We start from the raw sequence: 17,585 nt of genomic DNA, 5'->3' as shown, positions 1-17,585 counted from the left end.
GTTCACCAGTATGCTGCCTGGATTAAAGCGCATGAACTATAAGGAGATGTTGGACAAACTTTGGTTGTTTTCTTTGGAGCATCAAAGGCCAAGGGGAAGCAAGATGGAAATTTATATATCAGACGTAGATGGAGTAGGCTTTTTCTCAGAGGTGAAATATCCAATACAAGAGGGTAATCATTTAAGCTGAGAGGGGGTAATTCCATAGGACATATGAAACAGAGAGTGGTGGATGTCTGGAATGCACTGCCGGGTTGGTGGTGGAGGCAGATACAACAGAGATGTTTAAGAGGCTCTGAGAAAGGTACATTAATGTGTTGAGAATGAAGGAATTTGGACCACGTGCAGGCAGAAGTGATTAGTTTAATTAGGTGTCATTAGTTTAATACAGTCATTGTTGGCTGAGAGGTCTGTTCTTGTGCTATACTCTTCTATATACTATAATGAAAGGCTTGGTGAATTAACTGTTTTATCATCATTTCCCTCTGCTGATATTTCCATACTTTCCGAATTCCCTGTTCTCTCTCCTCCTTAAGGGTGTGCCTTAAATCTAACCTCTTTGAGCAATTCTTTGGTTACTTGTTCAAATATTTTCTCAAGTGGCTTGTCATCTGATCACCTCGGTTGCAAAGTGCCTCAGGGCATTTTGCAAAGTTAAGTGTGTTGTTTAAATGCATGTTATAACTTCCAAACCCCAGGTTGGAGAAGGTAATTTCAACAGATATTAAAGCAATGGCTCTTGGAAATTGCTGCAGCCTCAAAGATGAAAGCTGATGTTAGATTACAAGATCATTTGTGACTCTCTTCCACAGGGAAAGTTTTCTAACTCTTTGTGCTGGTCAGAAGAACTTAAAAGTGATTGTTGACTTGACAACAAGTAAATGCCATCATGGCAGTGTCTCTACTAGGGTTGCCAGCTGTCCCATATTAGCCGGGATATCCTGTATATTGGGCTAAATTGGTTTGTCATATACGGGACCACCCTTGTCCCGTATTTCCCCCGCTAAGGTAGAGTGTTCCTATGAAACCGTTCGTAAGCGGAAATGGCGTAAAGCGAAGAAGCAATTACCATTAATTTTTATGGGAAAAAATTTTGAGCGTTCCCAGACCCAAAAAATAACCTACCAAATCATACCAAATAACACATAAAACCTAAAATAACACTAAACTATAGTAAAAACAGGAATGATATGATAAATACACAGCCTATATAAAATAGAAATAATATATGCACGGTGTATCAGAATCGGGAAAATTAAGCCAAAACCGATTTGTAGAAAAAAATTGGCATGTACACGTATGCGCACGTCACGCATTCGCACACAGGTGCCCGCGCAATGCTTCATGTTCATGGTAGTCTTTCTCGGGGTAAACACAAGTGCCCCGTATTTGGCTGCTACTTTTGTCCCTTATCTGGGAGTGTGAAAGTTGGCAACCCTAGCCTCTACATTCTTAGAAGTTTTTGCAGATTTGGCATGTCATCTAAAACTTTAACAAACTTCCATGATGCACAATGGAGAGTATCCTGACTGGTTACATCACAGCCTGGTAGGAAAACACTAACGCTCAGGGATGGAAAAAGCCCAGTCCACCACAGGAAAAGCCCTCCCCAATACTGAGCACATCTACAAGGAACACTGCCATAAAAAATCAGCATCCATCATCAAAGGCCTCACTATCCAGGCCATGTTCTCTTCCCTCTACTATCATCATGAAGGAGGTACAGGAACCTTCGGTTCCACACCATCAGGTTCAGGAACAGTAATTACCCTCCAGCTATCAGGCTCTTGAACCTGTGTGGGTAACTTCACACACCTCAACACTGAACTGATTCCAAAACTTATGGACTCAAGGACACTACCACTCATGTTCTGAATATTACCATTATTTATTTATTTTTTTGGAATTCAGTTTGTCTTCTTATGCACATTGGCTGTTTGTTTGCCTTTGTTTAATTGTGTGTAGTTTTTCATTGATTCTGTAGTATTTCTTTGTTTTGCTGTGAATACCCCTAAGAAAATGAATCTGAGTATAGTGTATGGTGACATATACAGTCCGTGCTTTGTTAATATGTTTACTTAGTTGCTTGACATGTGTATCACTGGTAAGGCTAATGTTTCTCCCCCCATTTCTCACTGATCCTAATGTGAGAGGTGTGCTGGGACTTTCGGAAGGTAGTTGAGAGACGATCACGAGTAGGTCTGGGGGTCACCTGGAGATCAGAATGGATTATGCACCTCGGAGAGATCTTTGCAGAAAACTGCTGCTAGACTTGTAACTAAAACCACAACGAGGGAATGTATCACTCCTGAACTAGCTCCTCAGCATTGGCTTTCTGTATCTTTTAGAATTTTTTTTTATAAATTCTAATATATAGAATTTATCTTTTAGGATTGATTTAGAATTTAGAATTGATTTTAAAGTTCTCTTACTTGCTTTTAAAGCTCTCAATGGTCTGGGGCCGGAGTACGTCACAGAATTGCTTTCATTTTATAATCCTACTTGACTTCTCAGGTTTTCTTCCATCACTCTCTAAACAATCTCCCTCAAAAGATAACTAGCAGGTCAGTTTATTTGAACTACGCTCCTAAACTGTGGAATTCAATGTATAAAATTATAAGGGATGCGGACTCAGTTGGCACTTTTAAATGCCAGCTCAAAACCTATTTATTTAACCTTGCTTTTAACTGACATCTTTTTGTCTTTTATTTTCATGTTTTCACTTTATCCCATTGTAAAGCACTTCAAACTACATTGCTTTTATGATAAGTGCTCTATAAAAGAGTTATTATCAATACTTTTACTTTTCTTGGCTCAAGCTGGTAAAACCTGAGGTACGGGCATAACCAAACACACTCATAGAAACATAGAAACATAGAAAATAGGTGCAGGTGTAGGCCATTCAGCCCTTCGAGCCTGCACCGCCATTTATTATGATCATGGCTGATCATCCAACTCAGAACCCCGCCCCAGCCTTCCCTCCATACCCCCTGACCCCCGTAGCCACGAGGGCCATATCTAACTCCCTCTTAAATATAGCCAATGAACTGGCCTCAACTGTTTCCTGTGGCAGAGAATTCCACAGATTCACCACTCTCTGTGTGAAGAAGTTTTTCCTCATCTCGGTCCTAAAAGGCTTCCCCTCTATCCTCAAACTGTGGCCCCTCGTTCTGGACTTCCCCAACATCGGGAACAATCTTCCTGCATCTAGCCTCTCCAATCCCTTTAGGATCTTATACGTTTCAATCAGATCCCCCCTCAATCTTCTAAATTCCAACGAGTACAAGCCCAGTTCATCCAGTCTTTCTTCATATGAAAGTCCTGCCATCCCAGGAATCAATCTGGTGAACCTTCTTTGTATTCCCTCTATGGCAAGGATGTCTTTCCTCAGATTAGGGGACCAAAACTGCACACAATACTCCAGGTGTGGTCTCACCAAGGCCTTGTACAACTGCAGTAGTACCTCCCTGCTCCTGTACTCGAATCCTCTCGCTATAAATGCCAGCACACCATTCGCCTTTTTCACCGCCTGCTGTACCTGCATGCCCACTTTCAATGACTGGTGTATAATGACACCCAGGTCTCGTTGCACCTCCCCTTTTCCTAATCGGCCACCATTCAGATAATAATCTGTTTTCCTATTTTTGCCACCAAAGTGGATAACTTCACATTTATCCACATTAAATTGCATCTGCCATGAATTTGCCCACTCACCCAACCTATCCAAGTCACCCTGCATCCTCTTAGCATCCTCCTCACAGCTAACACTGCCACCCAGCTTCGTGTCATCCGCAAACTTGGAGATGCTGCATTTAATTCCCTCATCCAAGTCATTAATATATATTGTAAACAACTGGGGTCCCAGCACTGAGCCTTGCGGTACCCCACTAGTTACCGCCTGCCATTCTGAAAAGGTCCCGTTTATTCCCACTCTTTGCTTCCTGTCTGCTAACCAATTCTCCACCCACACCAATACCTTACCCCCAATACCGTGTGCTTTAAGTTTGCACACTAATCTCCTGTGTGGGACCTTGTCAAAAGCCTTTTGAAAATCCAAATATACCACATCCACTGGTTCTCCCCTATCCACTCTACTAGTTACATCCTCAAAAAATTCTATGAGATTCGTCAGACATGATTTTCCTTTCACAAATCCATGCTGACTTTGTCCGATCATTTCACCGCTTTCCAAATGTGCTGTTATCACATCCTTGATAACTGACTCCAGCAGTTTCCCTACCACTGACGTTAGGCTAACCGGTCTATAATTCCCCGGGTTCTCTCTCCCTCCTTTTTTAAAAAGTGGAGTTACATTAGCCACCCTCCAATCCTCAGGAACTAGTCCAGAATCTAACGAGTTTTGAAAAATTATCACTAATGCATCCACTATTTCTTGGGCTACTTCCTTAAGCACTCTGGAATGCAGACCATCTGGCCCTGGGGATTTATCTGCCTTCAATCCCTTCAATTTACCTAACACCACTTCCCTACTAACATGTATTTCGCTCAGTTCCTCCATCTCACTGGACCCTCTGTCCCCTACTATTTCTGGAAGAATATTTATGTTCTCCTTAGTGAAGACAGAACCAAAGTAGTTATTCGATTGGTCTGCCATGTCCTTGCTCCCCATAATCAATTCACCTGTTTCTGTCTGCAGGGGACCTACATTTGTCTTTACCAGTCTTTTCCTTTTTACATATCTATAAAAGCTTTTACAGTCCATTTTTATGTTCCCTGCCAGTTTTCTCTCATAATCTTTTTTCCCCTTCCTAATTAAGCCCTTTGTCCTCCTCTGCTGAACTCTGAATTTCTCCCAGTCCTCAGGTGAGCCACTTTCTCTGGCTAATTTCAATTGCTAGGAACGATCAGACTCTTCTAGTGGTGTTTAGTATTGTGGCTTTCTGAAGATTTACATAAATGTATCTATGTCGGCCTAATTGTTTAACGCTATTGTGTAGTGACTTTGGGATGATACCAGTTGTAGGTATTACTTTAGGGACAATGTATACCCTGTTCATGTTCCATAGTCTTTCAGTTTCCTCTTTTAATTCGGCATATTTCCAGTGTTTTTCACGTATTGATTTCTGTATATTATGTGTGTTTGAAATAGTTATATCTATAATGTAAGTTACTCTTCCTTGTTTATGCTGTATTATTATGTCCAGATGGTTATGGTGCATCAATATTGAATTGATCATAATATAATTTATAGGACTCTGACACAAAACTGGACTAGGCTTGTATTTATAGCAAGGTATGGTGACTTTTATGAATTTGTATTTCAAAGCAAGATTTTGGTGAATGATGTTTGCCACTTGATTTACCTGTGTAAGTAATCAGATTGAGTTAAACTGATGCAGGATTCTGTAATGTGTTGGATTGTTTCCGGTTTCTCATGGTATCTTCTGTATTAATCGCCCTGAATTTGTTGGCCTTTTATTATGTACTTTTGATCAGTTTTTGTGTTAACCACCTGGTCCTGTATTGCTACAAGGAACCCTTCTGTTTCTGGGAAGAGGTCTCCAACTCTGAGCCACGCATTTAATGCTTCCTTGTCAACATCTAGTCTGCTCGGATTGTGGGGATGTCTTCCATGGACAGTCATGCTCTTCCACTTCTTAACTTTTTCTTCTGTAGTGATAATTTCATTTTTCTGGGTTGTTCTTTCAATTAGATTTAGGTGGGTGTGTACTTATCAGAATTGCATATGCTTGCGTGGATTGCAGAAACCTGCTTTCATTGATGAAATATATCTTTTGAAATTTTATCTGATAGCTATGAACATTTTTAATGTCTGTTTTTCCTCTTCCCCATTCTGTCCTAGATAGTGTTAATCTAGGTATGTTCGAATGTAGATAATGTTTTCTGAAATTTGTCATTTCAGTTCTTATTTTTCTTTGTAAATTTTGCAGATCCAGTTTCAGACCAAGATATTATGCCAAAAGAATACATTAATATGGATGTAGCAGAAGGGTTTATTGCCCTTGTTATATTTTTACTATTGAGCTCTGTTTGGCAGATTTTCTTATGCCTTGAATAAATTCTGTCACAAGTCTTCCCTTTATCGAACTATGATTTATTTTCTTTGCTTGATGATATCCCAGATAATTATATGTTTCATATTCATCCATCAGTTCTATTGCATCCTGCTGCTGTTTTGTATTCTATTTCCTCTATTGCACCTTTCCTTATCTTCAATGTGCTGCACTTATCTAGTCCAAAGTTCATGTTTATACCTTTACAAAAGAGTTCTACTATTTTTGAATTAATTGCTTTGCTTTACTGATGAAGGAGTGTATAATTTCAAGTTGTCCATGTATAAAAGTGTGTCAAGGTAGAATTTGTTTGGTAGTTTCTGATTTGATACTTTATTTTTGTCCGATTCAGTAAATTAGAGAGTGGGTTTAAAGCTAAACAAAACCATGGTGGGCTTAGTGTCACCCTAGAAAATGCCTCATTATTATTATTATTATTACTCTCTTCTACAGAGAACTTGCAGTTAAAAGTTAAACAGGTTGGCATGGTAGCGTAATGCTTTACAGTACCAGCGATTGGTGTTCAATTCCTACCACTGTTTGTAAGGAGTTTGTACGTTCTTCCCGTGACCACATGGCTTTCCTCCAGGTGCTTCGGTTTCTTCCCACATTCCAAAGATGTATGGTTAGGGTTAGTAATTTGTGGGCATGCTATGTTGGTGCCAGAAACATGGCAACACATGCTGGGTGACCCAGCACAATCTTCGGACTGTGTTGGTCGTTGACGCAAACGATGCATTTCACTGTATGTTTCGATGTTCATGTGTCCTGCACCCATCCCCTTGAGCCAACTTGCCCAACCCTCATTGCTATCTCAGTGCAGCAACACTGCGACCAATTGCACTGAATGGACTCCTATCTTTCATCTAATGGATGAGGAGCATTTGATGGCTCTGGGCCTGTACTCACGGGAGTTAAGAAGAATGGTGGGGGAGTCTGATTGGAACCTATCAGATATTGAAGGGCCTAGATAGAGTGGACATGGAGAAGATGTTTCCATTAGTGGTGGAGTCTAGGACCAGAGGATACAGCCTGAGAATAGAAGAACGTCCCTTTAGAATAGAAATCAAGAGGTATTTCTCTAGCCAGCGGATGGAGAATTTGTCAAATTCCCTGCCACAGACAGCTATGAAGGCCAAGTCCTTGGGTATATTTAAAGCGGAAGTGGATAGATTCTTGATTAGTAAGGGTGTCAAAGGTCACAGGGAGAAGGCAGAAGAATGGTGTTGAGAGGCAAAACATAACAGCCATAATATAATGGCAGAGCAGACATGATGAGCCGAGTAGCCGAATTCTGCTATGTCCTATTTATGTTCTTTCTTGTAAAGAATGTTTACAATTTATGTTTAATATATGTATTTTGTGTGAATGCTGCTTCTCTAGTGCTGTGCGCCTGGTATGCTGCAGCAAGAGTGTTTTGCATTAAACCTGGGCAGTCACGTGCATGTGAGTATGACAGTGAACTCTGCTTTGACTTTGACTTTGGCCACCAGAAGCTTTGACTTTGGGAGATGTTTGTACTTACATTGTCTTCATTGATTGCATTTTATTTTTGTATTGTTTTACACATCTTCATTCCAATAAAGGTTAAGGACGTGTGAAGATTTTGGGGCAGCCACTCTTGCAGTGGGATCTGGACCGGCTGAAAAATGGCTGATGGAATTTAATGCAGACAAGGGTGAGGTGTTTCACTTTGGGAGGACAAACCAGGACTTACTTGGTGAGTGGTAGGGCACTGAGGAGTGTGGTAGAACAGAGGGATCTGGGAATACACGTCTATAACTCCCTGAAAGTGGTGTCACTGGCAGATAGATCATAAAGAGAGCTTTTGGCACTTGACCTGCATAAATCAAAGTGTTGAGTACAGGAGTAGGGATGTTATGTTGAAGTTGTAAAAGATGTTGGTAAGGTCTAATTTGGAGTATTTTGTGTGTGCTGGATGCCTAATGAAAGGGTAGAGATGGTAATTAGATTGAAAGAATATAGAGAAAATTTACAAGGATGTTGCCAGGACTTGAGGAGCTGAGTTATAAGAAAAGGTTGAATAGGTTCGGACTTCACTTGCTAGAGTGTAGGAGAATGGGGGGGAGATCTTACAGAGGTATACAAAATTTACCAGTGGTATAGACAGACTGAATGCATGCCTTTTTCCCCCACAGGTCAGGTGAGAATAAAATTACTGGTCTCAAGTTTAGGGTGAAAGGTAAAATATTTAGGTGGAATCAGAGGAGAAATTTCTTCTCTCAGAGGGTGGTGCAAGTGTGGAACAAGCTGGCAATAGAAGCGGGGAATGTGGATTCAATTGTAAAATTTAAGAGAAGTTTGGGTAGGTACATGGATAAGAGAGGTATGGGAGGGATATGGTCTGCGTGCGAGTAGATGGAACTAGGCAGATTGGGTTGACATGAACTGGATGGGCTGAAAGGCCTGTTTCTCTGCTGTAGTACTCTATGACTAGCACAACGGCTTCTGCACAGGTCTAACAGCTGAACTGTGTTATGTTTTCTTTGATGCCCTTGTGCTAACTGTTTGCGGGGATCAGGCAGGAATATCGACCTAAGAACAGTGATCAGATCCAACATGATCTGATTCAGTAATGAAATATCATTTTCCATTTCTTATGGTCTTATTCTCTTAGCTCAAGGGTGTGTGCAAGAGGTAATAAATGTCACCTTGCTGACAATGTGAATGAATTAAAATCAATCTTTTGTCCAATTCCATTTGAAACTTCCATTGAATAATTTCCATCATCTTTGATAGGATGAACCCCTGTTACAAATTAATCTTTTCACATCTTACTGTGAAAATCATTGAGTTCAATAGAATATAAATAGTATTGAATACAAAATAGAAAGGATTCTGAGTACAAGGACCACCAGACTCATAAAAAAAAGTTACTTTCCCCAAGCAGTAAGGGTAATCAACACCTCCACTCACTAACTCACCAATACGCACCCCCCACTCCTTTATCATTTCCTGTCAGTCACCTTACGTCCAGACACTCCTCTACTTAACGTCACTTTATGGACATACAATCAATGTACAGAAGCTATCTTATGTATTTACATCAATTGTATTTTTATATTGTTGTGTTTTTTATCTTATTGTGCTTTTTTGTGCTGCATCGGATCCAGAGTAACAATTGTTTTGTTCTTCTTTGTGCTTGTGTACTGGAAATGACATTAAACAATCTTGAATCTCCCTGGGGATAAAGAGTGACTGTGTACCTTCACCCTGTCTGTGCCTTTCATGATCAACTATACCTCTATCAGATTACCTCTCATCTCCCATGTTCCAGGGAATAAAGTGCTAGACTATGCAACCTCTCCTTACAAATCAAACCCTCAAGTCCAGGAGGAGGGAAGATGGTGGCGCGACGCAGCTCGCAGCAGCCACTCCGGTAGTGATGTCTGTTATTTGTCAAGTAGGATGCCGTGCACAATCCTGATTTGATGGAGACGGATGTGAGAGCACGGTGGAACATCTGGTGAAACTTCTGAAATGCCTGCTCCACTACTGCTGCTACTGTGTGGTCCAGAATCTCTGGAGGAGAAGACCCCGAATCTTCGGCTTTGCTTGTTGCTCGGCGGCCAGGGCAGGGTCGAAGCGCGCGGCAGAGGATGGCGCTCGGAGAGGCTGTGTTGGAGGGGCTGGTCGGAGGCTCGAAGTTTCGGACGGACTCAGAGTCCGCTGCGGTCGGGTGCTTCCAATGGTGCTGCATCGGCGAGTTGGCGGCGCTTGGAGATTCATGGCGGGAAGAGTTTCTCTCTTCTGCCACTTGCGTGGGATGATGATCTATTGGGACTTTGAGACTTTTTTTACCGTGCCCATGGTTTGCTCTTTATCAAATTATGGTATTGCTTTGCACTGTTGTAACTATATGTTATAATTATGTGGTTTTGTCAGTTTTAGTCTTGGTTTGTCCTGTGTATTCTTGTGATATCATTCTGGGGGAACGTTGTATCATTTTTTAACGCATGCATTTCTAAATGACAATAAATGGAAACTGAACTGTATTTACTGTGACTGTAACACAATATTCTCAATTCTGTTATTGTTTTCCTTTTGCATTAACTGATATTTGGAGTGATCTCAGATGCCACACAAATTGATCATTGGTTTATTATTGTCACTGTTTCTTGGTACAAGTGACATGTGACACTAATAAAATGATTACTTTTTGAAAATAATTATAGGCATCCATTAGTCTCATGAGACCATGGATTTGCACCTTGGAAGGTTTCCAGGGCGTAGGCCTGGGCAAGGTTGTATGGAAGACCAGCAGTTTCCCATGCTGCAAGTCTCCCCTCTCCACGACACCAACGTTGTCCAAAGGAAGGGCATTAGGACCCATACAGCTTGGCACCGATGTCATCGCAGAGCAATGTGTGATTAAGTGCCTTGCTCAAGGACACACACATTGCCTTAGCCAAGGCTCGAACTAGCGACCTTCAAATCATTAGACGAATGCCTTAATCACTTAGCCACGTGCCAACATTTGAAAATAATATCTAATGTTAATTTTACGTCTTTTCAAGACACCCAGGATTGTTTAATTTAAGGTTAGATTAAATTAGATGAGCTTTATTTGTCACGTGTACACTGAAACATACAGTGAAATGCATCGTTGGTGTAAAATCAAATCAGTGAGGATTGTGCTGGGGCAGCCTGCAAGTGTCACCATGCTTTCAGTGCAAACATGGCAACCCACTATCCCGAATCTGGAAGGAAACCGGAGCATCCAGAGGAAAGCCATGTGATCACAGGGAGAATGAATAAAGTCCTTACCAACAACATTGGGGAATTGAACTCCGCTCAGAGATTGCCGTCAACGTAATGTGATTGCACTAACCGCTATGCTACTACACAACCTTTAACATACTACAAACAACCTTACCCTTTTGTACATAAATAAAATTGCCTGCATGATAACAGTAGCTTCGAATAAAAGACATTAAATCACCTTTGTAGTGCAGTTATTGTGGAGGCGAAGCTTGGACAGCTGCTGTAAGACCCCAGCAACAGTAATAGATGCCGGTGGTGGATACAATCTGCTTTACTGGTGTCAGTTGCAGGAGGAGAGTTGGCCCAGGATAACACTGGGTTTGCTCTGCCTCTTTCAGAGAAACTTTGTGGCAGTGTTTCCTTCCATCCAGGAGGATAGGTAGGAAGCAGCTCGTCTCATCTGAAAAGTGACCGCTCTGACAAGGCAGCGTTCACTGTGAACTGCCCCTTAAAGAGTGAAACACTCTCTCACACAATGTATGGACAAAATGGTGATCACTCCGAAATAATTCTCTGAGAATATAGAACTCCATCAGCACAGCTACTCCCTCAGTGTCACCCCTCACACAGTGAGACACTCCCTCAGTCTCACCCCTCACACAGTGAGACACTCTCTCAGTGTCACCCCTCACACAGTGAGACACTCCCTCAGTATCACCCCTCACACAGTGAGACACTCCCTCAGTATCACCCCTCACACAGTGAGACACTCCCTCAGTCTCACCCCTCACACAGTGAGACACTCTCTCAGTGTCACCCCTCACACAGTGAGACACTCCCTCAGTATCACCCCTCACACAGTGAGACACTCCCTCAGTGTCACCCCTCCCTCAGTGAGACACTCTCTCAGTGTCACCCCTCACACAGTGAGACACTCCCTCAGTATCACCCCTCACACAGTGAGACACTCCCTCAGTCTCACCCCTCACACAGTGAGACACTCCCTCAGTGTCACCCCTCACACAGTGAGACACTCCCTCAGTGTCACCCCTCACACAGTGAGACACTCCCTCAGTCTCACCCCTCACACAGTGAGACACTCTCTCAGTGTCACCCCTCACACAGTGAGACACTCCCTCAGTATCACCCCTCCCTCAGTGAGACACTCCCTCAGTATCACCCCTCACACAGTGAGACACTCCCTCAGTGTCACCCCTCACACAGTGAGACACTCCCTCAGTATCACCCCTCACACAGTGAGACACTCCCTCAGTGTCACCCCTCATACAGTGAGACACTCCCTCAGTGTCACCCCTCACACAGTGAGACACTCCCTCAGTGTCACCCCTCCCTCAGTGAGACACTCTCTCAGTGTCACCCCTCACACAGTGAGACACTCCTTCAGTCTCACCCCTCACACAGTGAGACACTCCCTCAGTCTCACCCCTCCCTCAGTGAGACACTCTCTCAGTGTCACCCCTCCCTCAGTGAGACACTCTCTCAGTCTCACCCCTCACACAGTGAGACACTCCCTCAGTCTCACCCCTCACACAGTGAGACACTCTCTCAGTGTCACCCCTCACACAGTGAGACACTCCCTCAGTGTCACCCCTCACACAGTGAGACACTCTCTCAGTGTCACCCCTCACACAGTGAGACACTCCCTCAGTGTCACCCCTCACACAGTGAGACACTCCCTCAGTCTCACCCCTCACACAGTGAGACACTCCCTCAGTATCACCCCTCCCTCAGTGAGACACTCTCTCAGTGTCACCCCTCACACAGTGAGACACTCCCTCAGTCTCACCCCTCCCTCAGTGAGACACTCTCTCAGTGTCACCCCTCCCTCAGTGAGACACTCTCTCAGTCTCACCCCTCACACAGTGAGACACTCCCTCAGTGTCACCCCTCACACAGTGAGACACTCCCTCAGTCTCACCCCTCACACAGTGAGACACTCCCTCAGTATCACCCCTCCCTCAGTGAGACACTCTCTCAGTGTCACCCCTCACACAGTGAGACACTCCCTCAGTGTCACCCCTCACACAGTGAGACACTCCCTCAGTCTCACCCCTCCCTCAGTGAGACACTCTCTCAGTGTCACCCCTCCCTCAGTGAGACACTCTCTCAGTCTCACCCCTCACACAGTGAGACACTCCCTCAGTCTCACCCCTCACACAGTGAGACACTCTCTCAGTGTCACCCCTCACACAGTGAGACACTCCCTCAGTGTCACCCCTCACACAGTGAGACACTCCCTCAGTCTCACCCCTCACACAGTGAGACACTCCCTCAGTATCACCTCTCCCTCAGTGAGACACTCTCTCAGTGTCACCCCTCACACAGTGAGACACTCCCTCAGTGTCACCCCTCACACAGTGAGACACTCCCTCAGTCTCACCCCTCCCTCAGTGAGACACTCTCTCAGTGTCACCCCTCCCTCAGTGAGACACTCTCTCAGTCTCACCCCTCACACAGTGAGACACTCCCTCAGTCTCACCCCTCACACAGTGAGACACTCTCTCAGTGTCACCCCTCACACAGTGAGACACTCCCTCAGTGTCACCCCTCACACAGTGAGACACTCTCTCAGTCTCACCCCTCCCTCAGTGAGACACTCCCTCAGTGTCACCCCTCACACAGTGAGACACTCCCTCAGTGTCACCCCTCCCTCAGTGAGACACTCCCTCAGACTCACCCCTCACACAGTGAGACACTCCCTCAGTGTCACCCCTCACACAGTGAGACACTCCCTCAGTATCACCCCTCCCTCAGTGAGACACTCCCTCAGTGTCACCCCTCACACAGTGAGACACTCCCTCAGTCTCACCCCTCACACAGTGAGACACTCCCTCAGTGTCACCCCTCACACAGTGAGACACTCTCTCAGTATCACCCCTCCCTCAGTGAGATACTCCCTCAGTCTCACCCCTCACACAGTGAGACACTCCCTCAGTCTCACCCCTCACACAGTGAGACACTCTCTCAGTCTCACCCCTCACACAGTGAGACACTCCCTCAGTCTCACCCCTCACACAGTGAGACACTCTCTCAGTCTCACCCCTCCCTCAGTGAGACACTCCCTCAGTGTCACCCCTCACACAGTGAGACACTCCCTCAGTGTCACCCCTCACACAGTGAGACACTCCCTCAGTCTCACCCCTCACACAGTGAGACACTCCCTCAGTGTCACCCCTCACACAGTGAGACACTCTCTCAGTATCACCCCTCCCTCAGTGAGATACTCCCTCAGTCTCACCCCTCACACAGTGAGACACTCCCTCAGTCTCACCCCTCACACAGTGAGACACTCTCTCAGTCTCACCCCTCACACAGTGAGACACTCCCTCAGTCTCACCCCTCACACAGTGAGACACTCTCTCAGTCTCACCCCTCCCTCAGTGAGACACTCCCTCAGTGTCACCCCTCACACAGTGAGACACTCCCTCAGTGTCACCCCTCACACAGTGAGACACTCCCTCAGTCTCACCTCTCACACGGTGAGACACTCCCTCAGTCTCACCCCTCACACGGTGAGGCACTCTCTCAGTGTCACCCCTCACACAGTGAGACACTCTCTCAGTGTCACCCCTCACATGGTGAGACACTCCTTCAGTCTCACCCCTCCCTCAGTGAGACACTCTCTCAGTGTCACCCCTCACACAGTGAGACACTCTCTCAGTCTCACCCCTCCCTCAGTGTCACCCCTCACACAGTGAGACACTCTCTCAGTGTCACCCCTCACACGGTGAGACACTCCCTCAGTCTCACCCCTCCCTCAGTGAGACACTCTCTCAGTGTCACCCCTCACACAGTGAGACACTCTCTCATTCTCACCCCTCCCTCAGTGAGACACTCCCTCAGTGTCACCCCTCACACAGTGAGACACTCCCTCAGTCTCACCCCTCACACAGTGAGACACTCTCTCAGTGTCACCCCTCACACGGTGAGACACTCCCTCGGTCTCACCCCTCCCTCAGTGAGGCACTCTCTCAGTGTCACCCCTCACACGGTGAGACACTCCCTCAGTCTCACCCCTCCCTCAGTGGGACACTCTCTCAGTGTCACCCCTCACACGGTGAGACACTCTCTCAGTATCACCCCTCACACAGTGAGACACTCTCTCAATCTCACCTCTCACACAATGAGACACTGTCTCAGTGTCATCCCTCACGCGGTGAGACACTCCCTCACTCACCCCTTCCACAATGAGACACTTCCACAGTCTCACCCCTCACACAGTGAGACACTTCCTCAGTGTCGCCCCCCCACCCCCACAGTGAGATACTCCCCCAGTATCACACCTTCCACAGTGAGACACCCCCTCGGTACTGCCTCTCCTATATCAGGACGCTCCCTCAGTACAGCTGATGCTTTCTCAGTGTGACTGTTCCCTCATTACTGCCCTTCTCACTGTGAGACAGCCCCTTGATATCACCCCTCCCTCAGTGTCGCCCCTCCCATAGTGGGACCCTCCCTTGGTACAGCCCCTCTCACAGAGTGACTGTCCTTCAGTACCGCCCTTCCCACAGTATGATAGCCCCCCCCAATACTGCCCCTCCCTCAGTCAGATGCTCCCCCAGGACTCAGGAGAATCAGGCAAAGTATTTCCATTCAACTCTGTGGAATCTCATACCAGGATCCAGAAAATTCTTTACTCACGTGGAATCTTGTTCAACTCATTCATGAACTTCTCCTTCACCTTGGAGAACCCATCTTGCTTGCCCCCCTCTGGGTTGGCCACTGGCTCTGTGGTGTTGGCCCCTGGGGTCGGCAATGCGACTGTGGCAGGCGGCGCTGCTAATGCTTCATGGTGTCCTTCTGTCAGCTTCATTCCGCTCCCCAGCCTGGTCCTGTCAAAAGCCACAGAAAGGGTAACCCAATGAGTGAATACACAGTGCCATAGAGGTGTTTCACACAGAAACAGGCCCTTCAGCCCATCTCATCCCTGCCATGCCAGATGCCTCCCAAACTGTCAGCTGGGATTCTCTCTCCACCGATGCTGCCTGACATTCTGAGTATTTTCCCGCCTCCGAACTCCTGCATGTACAAGAAGTGGCAATGGTAGTGTAGTGGTTAGCGTGATCACTTTACTGTCTGTAAAGAGTTTGTATGCTCCCCCTGTGACCAGGCAGGTTTCCTCGCACATTCCAAAGGTATACAGGTTAGGAGTGGTAACTTGTGAGCTTACTGCGTTGGTACCAGAACCGTCGCAAAACCTGTGGGCTGGCTCCAGCACAAGCTCGCAGGTTTGATTTGACACAAATAATGCCTTTCACTGTATGTTTCGATGTACAGATGACAAATCAAGCTAATTTTCTCTTTCCACTGATGGTGATAGATGAATCATTTTTTCTGAGACACCAGAAAACTTTCACTGATTTACTTTGCAGTTGTGCCAGTGAAAGTATTGATTTTAGTTTTTATTTAGAGATACAGCAGGGTGACAGGCCCGTCTATCCATTTACATCTCTACGATCAATTAACCTACTGACCTGTACATATTTGGAACGTGGGAGGAAACCGTAGCACCTGGAGGAAACTGACACATTCACAGGGAGAACGTACAAACTCCTTGCAGACACCAGCAGAAATTGAAGGATTACATTACCACTAACCGCTACACTACTATGCCACAAATCTTCTGCATGCACCAGTGAGTCTGGGAGTAGCTTTATATAGGCTGAGTATAACATTGTGGGCTGAACGGCCTCCTCTGTGCTGTACTGTTCTATGTTCTGTCTTTTCTATTTAGAAGTAAGATATTTCAAAAAAATACAGCAATAAATGCAATTATTATGGTCCCACAAGTTTGTCTGTCTTCTCAACAACCCAGAAGTGACTCTACACCTTGGGTAAGGCCTTGGTCATTACCAGCTGTGGAAGGGAACAGTGAGGAGCCTTGAGTCCAATGTGACAGACTCAGGCCCAGAGGGCACTGGCAAATGGCTTGAGGGCCAAACTGTTCCCTGACAAAATGTGAAGCTGTTTCTTTGTTCTTCCAGCTGGCCAGACTAGCCTCAGGCACCTTCAAGGCAAAGCAGTAGAAGGAGGAGGATTAGCCTCTCTGTGTGCTTGCTGCTGTGGGTTTAATGAATTTAGGACAAGTTACAGTGGGCTATGTATTCCACAAAAGATCAATGGCCTCCTTACCCAGACTACAATGTTGTTACCATGACCCACTTGCCTTAGTATAAAGTTTTCCTTTTTTATTCATTCATTTTTTATGACCCAGACTTCATTGTCCAATGGCCACAACTCTAATCACCACATGACCCAGACATCATTGTCCAATGGTCACAACCCTAATCACCACATGACCCAGACATCATTGTCCAATGGTCACTATCCTAATCATCACATGACCCAGATGTCATTTTTCAATTCTCTCAACCGTAATCACCACAGGCTAGCAACACTATGGCCACTTTGAGCACTTTGAACTAAAATGGAGATTTTTTTTGAGGCCGAGGCCTCAGTTTCCAACATTCCAGAGGAAATAAGCCAAATTTGCCCAGCCTCTCATTATAGCTAATGCTCTCTAATCCAGGCAACATGCTGGTCAACCTACGGACTCACTTTCAATGTCCCTACAGCTCAAGTTCTCAGTACCTATCTATCTATCTATCTATCTATCTATCTATCTATCTATCTATCTATCTATCTATCATTTTTTGGGTTTTTTTTTGTATTTGGACTGTTTGTCTTACTTTGCACATTGGTTGTTTGCCGGTCTTTGCTTGTGTGTATTTTTTCATTGATTCTATTGTGTTTCACTATTCTACTGTGAATGCCTGCAAGAAAATGAATCTCAGGGTAGCATAT

The 17,585-nt window shown here is 45.2% G+C and overlaps 1 protein-coding gene across 5 annotated transcripts in view; it reads right to left on the bottom strand.

The window, feature by feature from the left end:
* LOC134351775 (synaptotagmin-A) overlaps positions 1 to 17,585 on the bottom strand; it is a 676,813-nt gene that overhangs the window by 81,307 nt on the left and 577,921 nt on the right. For all 5 annotated transcript variants that reach the window (XM_063058418.1, XM_063058423.1, XM_063058422.1 and 2 more), the window contains one exon: positions 15,423 to 15,613. In XM_063058418.1, coding sequence (XP_062914488.1) covers positions 15,423 to 15,594 — 172 coding nt within the window. In that variant the 5' untranslated portion in view covers positions 15,595 to 15,613. The remainder of the gene's footprint in view (positions 1 to 15,422; positions 15,614 to 17,585) is intronic.

The sequence above is a fragment of the Mobula hypostoma genome, chromosome 9 (assembly GCF_963921235.1).
Source record: "Mobula hypostoma chromosome 9, sMobHyp1.1, whole genome shotgun sequence".
Taxonomy (NCBI): Eukaryota; Metazoa; Chordata; class Chondrichthyes; order Myliobatiformes; family Myliobatidae; genus Mobula; species Mobula hypostoma.
Note: the sequence above shows the minus strand (reverse complement) of the source record. Positions and strands in the feature narration are given on the sequence as shown.